The sequence below is a fragment of the Myotis lucifugus genome, unplaced genomic scaffold (genome assembly GCF_000147115.1).
Source record: "Myotis lucifugus unplaced genomic scaffold, Myoluc2.0 scaffold_157, whole genome shotgun sequence".
NCBI classification, from domain to species: Eukaryota; Metazoa; Chordata; class Mammalia; order Chiroptera; family Vespertilionidae; genus Myotis; species Myotis lucifugus.
The window spans coordinates 2344875-2350874 of NW_005871205.1; the positions used below are offsets into that span (position 1 = coordinate 2344875).

Below are 6000 nucleotides of genomic sequence, written 5' to 3' on the forward strand. Positions count from 1 at the left end.
TTTCCTCTTTTCAGAACTTCAATTGTTGTTATGGTCAATAACCTACAAACTGGTTTCATCAACAGTCTTGAATCATCAAATTATTTTACATCATTTCACTTTAGCTCATATCCTCAATTATATTCTAAGCTCTTTGATAATAGGGACATGCCATTCTTTTCTTTCCATGGAATTCCCAGTACTGTGCTGGGACATAAAAATGACTGCATAAAGTTCGACGTATTGGACAGTCTTTTGAGGAAGAGAGTTACAGGATACACTAACTTACCAGTCTGATGTTGTCTTCTGGGCGGAGTAATATGAACATTGCTTGGAGATGCTGTTGGAGATCACCTGGTGAAATTTACAAAACAAAAAAAATAATTATTCTCCATTGCAATGTCAACATAGAGCAGTGGTTCTCAACCTGTGGGTTGCGACCACTTTGGGGGTTGAACATCCCTTTCACAGGGGTTGCCTAAGACCATCGGAAAACACATATATAATTACATACTGATTTTGTGATTAATCACTATGCTTTAATTATGTTCAATTTGTAACAATGAAATTGGGGTCACCACAACATGAGGAACTGTATTAAAGGGTCGAGGCATTAGGAAGGTTGAGAACCACTGACATAGAGGATTCCTTCTATTCTAATGACGTGTGAAAGTTTTGGTTCACTGAAGGACTATAATTATGTCCACTTTTAGTCTATACTACAGTAACACTTGTTTGTGTTTGTCCTATGGAAGGGACACTTGAAACCCATCTCCATTTTGTACTTTGGTGGGTGTTGATGAGAGTGGGGGTGTGAAATCTGTTGGGCAAAGGCAGCACTGGCTGTGCTTTCAGGCCCACAAGAAGGTACCAATGAAGGAATCTTGCCATTCTTATTTCTTTAACTATAATCTTCAGTTGCACTTAACCTAAGAAGATGTTCAGATTTCCCCCTAGAATAATGTCAACAGTTTAAAATTATTTCCACATTAGTGGCTGACATTAAAATAAAAGTACTTATTAAATACAGCAGATCCCAAGGGATATATATCTACTGAACATATTAAGCATTTTAAAATGGCCAACCATTACTTGAATCCTCACTTGTGCTTATATATCCTATAAAACAAAGTTGAAATTTCTTTGTATTAAACTATTATAGATTTCCTTATTCTCTATTCTGTACTAGGAAATCTGAGGCTTTAGATCTTAGGAGATAATCAGATAATGTACTATCATAAATGAATACAATCAGAGAAGAAACACCTTCATTTCTGCCCATCCAGGTCCATCTCTTCCTTAAGTCTAAAGTGACAAGAAAGTGTTTGGATATTTTAAATGAAGCCCAGATAAGAAATTCTAACTAGTGTAAGACACATGCATAAGAAAGTACAATTAGACATAATAAGCCCTTGATCTGCTCTCAATTCTGCCATCATCTTTCAGTCACTGTGAGGTCAGCCAAGGCAGCTCCAGCTTATGTGAAGGTCTTGTTTTGTAAGCTGTGTTTACACCCACACTGCCTCATCTGTTCTGGTCTGGATTACAAATCAAGCCCATTCAGTTTGTGTTCAATCTGCTTTTCTTTTTAGTATGGGGAAAGCTAAGTGAACAAGGTCAAGTAGAAACCTGGGTGGCAGTTGAGTGTGGAAGTTGACGAAAGAAAAAGGCCAACCAGGGCCAGGAACTTTGAAAACCGGCAACCCCACTTACTATTACATGCCACAGAGCAATCTGCCTAACATTTTAGTCAAGCAAGCTGGATTTAAACCAATATTTTGTCTTCTCTTACTGTCAGTGATAAATATCTACACCAAACAGAAATACAAAGCTTAGCTGGGTCTACTTCCTCTGTGCATTTAAGTTTTTGGGGGAAGTGTCCCTCCCCTCTGATGGTGGGCACTGAAGAGGAAGGTTTTAGAAAGTGTAATCCAAAGCTAATTTTTCAAAAGAGTTTTTTTCCCTTACTCTTTTAAAAATTTTCCATGCTGGAGAATTGTGGTAGGAGAATAATACTGTCCAATGAGATAAATTATAATTCTGAGCTGCTACATTTATAACTAGATGAAGGTTCAAATAAGAAGTAGGACAGTCACTAAAATAGCTGAGATTATCTGGACTGGAGCTAAACTCAACTACTGGCTCATGGGATCCAGTATTTCTGGCTTTCACCTCTGACCTACACACTCAAGGTTTACAGTTTTCTTTGTTCTCTTTCTGGTAATTCCAATATATTTCACTCCTTGAGGTAACACATCCAAGTGGCACATTTATAACAATAAGTGATCACTCTTTGAATAGCATTGATCAGGATTTTTCAATTACTGTCCTCAGGTTGACTTTCATTCCTCCCCTCCCGACCCAATGACACAAACAAGGCTTGCTGTCAGAGGAGAGGCATACGCTATCTTCCCAAACCTAGAGACATCCTATACCTAACGACCATTTTCCCTTCTTCCTTACCTTTATCAGCACAATTGCACCTGACTTTAGAGAAATCCAACATATGGAAATATAAACGCATATAACTACTATTAGCAGGTGTGATATTGTGATTTATAAAATATATATATTTGGTCTTCATCCTGTTCCTGGCACAGAGCTCCAAAAACCCTCGGAGTTTCTGAAGCTGAGGAGAGCAAGCATGGTGTCTTTTGTTATGTTAATGACACAACTTTTGGAAAGTACTTAAGGATGGAGGCTGGTTGCCAGGGGACCGGGAAGGGAGAAAAAGCTTGAGAGGGGAGGGGATGGAGGTTGACTAGATCACCATTGGACAATAATTTAAATCAATTATGCCTATGTAATAAAGCCTCCACAAAAGCCCAAAGGAGTGGGTTCAGAGAGCTTCCATGTTGGTGAACACATGGAGGTTTGGGGTGAATGGCACATTTAAAGAGGGCTTAGAAACGCTGTACCCATTCCCAGGTACCTTGCCCTATGCACCTCTTCCATCTGGCTATTCCTGAGTTATATCCTCTTATAATAAGTTTCTCTGAGTTATGTGAGCTGCTCTGGCAAAAAAACTGAATGCAAGAAGAGATCATTGGAAACTCCAATCCAGAGACAACCTGGACTTATGATTGACATCTGAAATGGGGAGCAAGAAGTTTTGGACAACTGGGCTGGGATCTGATGCTGTCTGACAGTGTCAGAGTTCAGTTGATTTGTAAAACACCCCTCTGGTGTCCTAGAATTGGTTGGATGTGTTAGGAAAAAACCTCAAATTGGAATAGGAAGCAGAATATTAGCAGGTTATTCAAAAATCAGATTCTTATATTCATTTCTAGGTAAACTTTATTTGATGACTTTTTTTTATATTCTTTTTAAAAAAATATTATAATAAGTATTACAAAGGGTATTACATATGTGTCCTTCCCCCACCCCCCGCCCTTGACAATCCCCTTCCCTCCCTTACCCCCCAGTGTCTTATGTCCATTAGTTATGCTTATATGCATGCATACAAGTCCTTCGGTTGATCTCTTACTCCCCTCCCTTCTGCCCCGCAACCCTCTCTGGCCTTCCCACTGCAGTTTGACAATCAGTTTGAGGCAGCTCTGCCTCTGTATATTTGATGACTTCTTGTTTCTATAAAAGTCCTCTGAGTTAAATTCCCAGTCTTTTTAGTTCAAACACAATCAAGAAGTACACTCTAGTACTTAAGAACTGGTATTTTTCAATGTGATTTAGTAACTTGCTATCACAACAGTGACACTGAGCTTATTTATCTCAGCATATATTCTATTCTATTCTATTCTATTCTATTCTATTCTATTCTATTCTATTCTATTCTATTCTCTATCATCTGTCTATCTATGAATCAATCATATCATTTTCCATATAACATCAATAGAGAGTAGACAGGAAAAAGAAATGTGATCTTTGGTTAGTTGAAATGATTTTGCATAGGATTCAAGGTAACATCTGAACATCTTTTAATGATCAAAACCTTAATTGAGAAGTCACATAGACTTTATCAGAGTATTTTTGTACCTCATTATTTTTCCAACAAATATTTATTGAACATCTATGAAATGTATAAGGCATTCTGCTAAGTGTCAGAAAAATGGTCTGAGAGGTAAAGAAAAGTGATTATAGCACAGTGCAATGCTCTCTTTCACTACTGCAGAACTGTTGGAGAAATGGGGATGAGGAAGCCAACCTTTTATAACAAAAGAATCAAAGAAACCAAGAAAGGAACGGATTATGTTGAGCTTTACCTGCATGCTTGTTGCGTCTGTGGCTGATTCTTGGAGTGGATGAGCCATTTCCCCGTGGTAGAAAAAGGGCAGCACCTTTGACAGTTAGAAAGCTCTCGCTGATGCTACGAAAAAGAAAAAAAAATCATAGACTAAGATGGAGTCCCGCTTTGGAATTATTTTCTCTTCCCTATTCCAAAGTCCCAACTTCATGATATGAAGTAAAAATAAAATCAAAAGAGACCATGGTTACTCACCCAGTCCTGTCTAGACAATTTTTATGAAACAGACTTAATATATTCCATATACATTACATAGTAGCAGTTAAGAGTGAAGACTCTGGAAACATAAAAAGGGTAAAGGTTCTGGAACCAGACTGTCTGGATTTGAATCCTGGCTCTGCTACTTCTTACCTGAGTGAATTTTTGGGGTCTAAATTCCATTAGCCATAAAACTGAGAAAATACTAGTAAAATGAGGTCGTTGTGAGGAGTCAATAAGACTACAGCTTCTTAAGAGTGGTGCCTTTAGTAAAGATTAGTTACTATTATTAGACCGATGGTTATCAATAATGGTGTTTCAATAGTGTTCTAATCAGATGTAAATGGTACAACACTTAGTTACTAGTAATAGATCCAACGTTTGCAAAACAAATTATGTTGAAAATACACACCACGCTAAAGAGTTACTCAAAATTTTACTTTCACCAACTTGTATTCCCACATCCACTGAAAAGTAGTGCATAGGGGGTGTTTTTAACCCATGGAATTTGCCCTCTATGTTAACTGAATCCTTCATGTGAATGATAGCTCCACAGAAGTGAAGAATTACTCTTTAGGATAGAGGCTATTCAAAATATAATTGCTAGTGGATATCCAGAGAAAATGGAAAATACACCTAAATTATTTCATATCAACAGACTAAGCCTTTTAATGTTACCCACAGAATCCAAAAAGGATCAAACTTTTAAATCACGAATGGCAAAGTTTAGAAATGGAGGGTTCCAAGTTTGCTGGTAAGTATGTATGCTATTCAGGGTTAGTTAATATATTATAAATTATACTGCCTACTCAACATTTCCACTTGGAAAAGTAACTGTCATCTCAAACTTACATTGCCAAAACTAACCTCTTGAGGCCCTTGCTGATCCCTAGCCTCATCCACCCAAGTTGTCTGGGCTAAATACATAACAGTTATTGCTGGTTTCTCTTTTTTCCTAAAACTATATATATGTAATCCATCAGAAAAACCTATGAACTTTACTTTTAAATAATTCTTGAATCTGTCCACTTAACTCCATTAACACTCTAAAAATGAATGGTCCATGGCACCATCATTTTTTACTTAGAATACTGTAAAAAAAAAACAAACCACCCCATGTTCTCATACATTTCAGCTTTAATTCATGGCAAAGCTTGTTTCTTTTTTCTTTTTTTTTTTTTGGTTAATTCTCACCTGAGGAAATTTTTTCCATTGATTTTTAGGGGTCTGGGGGAGGAGAAACATCAACGTGAGAGAGACACATTCATTGGCTGCCTCCCACATGAGCCCCAACTGGGGGCTTGGAATCAGACCTGCAACCCAGGCAACATGCTCTTGACCAGGAATCAAACCCAAGACCCTTCAGGATGCGGGCTGATGCTCTAACCACTAAACCCCAGCCAGGCCTAACCTTGTTTATTTTATCCTTCTCCTTGTACTTGAACTGAAACTAATCCCAGACATTATATCAACATAAGCCTCTTAACTGGTCTGTCTGCAACCACCTCTGCACTACTACTATCCACTTACCAAAGAGCAACCAGAGTGTTTTAAAACATATA

The 6000-nt window shown here is 37.8% G+C and overlaps 1 protein-coding gene across 31 annotated transcripts in view; it reads right to left on the reverse strand.

Moving 5' to 3' along the window:
- The window catches only part of SSH2 (slingshot protein phosphatase 2), a 215751-nt gene that overhangs the window by 56775 nt on the left and 152976 nt on the right, over positions 1–6000 (reverse strand). For 30 of the 31 annotated variants that reach the window (XR_002830897.1, XM_023759549.1, XM_023759542.1 and 27 more), the window contains 2 exons: positions 4200–4303; positions 269–333 (listed from right to left, as the gene is read on the reverse strand). Coding sequence is in view for 29 of the 31 variants with exons in the window: in XM_023759549.1 (XP_023615317.1) it covers positions 269–333; positions 4200–4303 (169 nt within the window). In the remaining 2 variants the exon portion in view is untranslated. Of the gene's footprint in view, positions 1–268; positions 334–4199; positions 4304–6000 lie in introns of those variants that run through there. The other variant, XM_023759547.1, reaches the window with a different exon arrangement.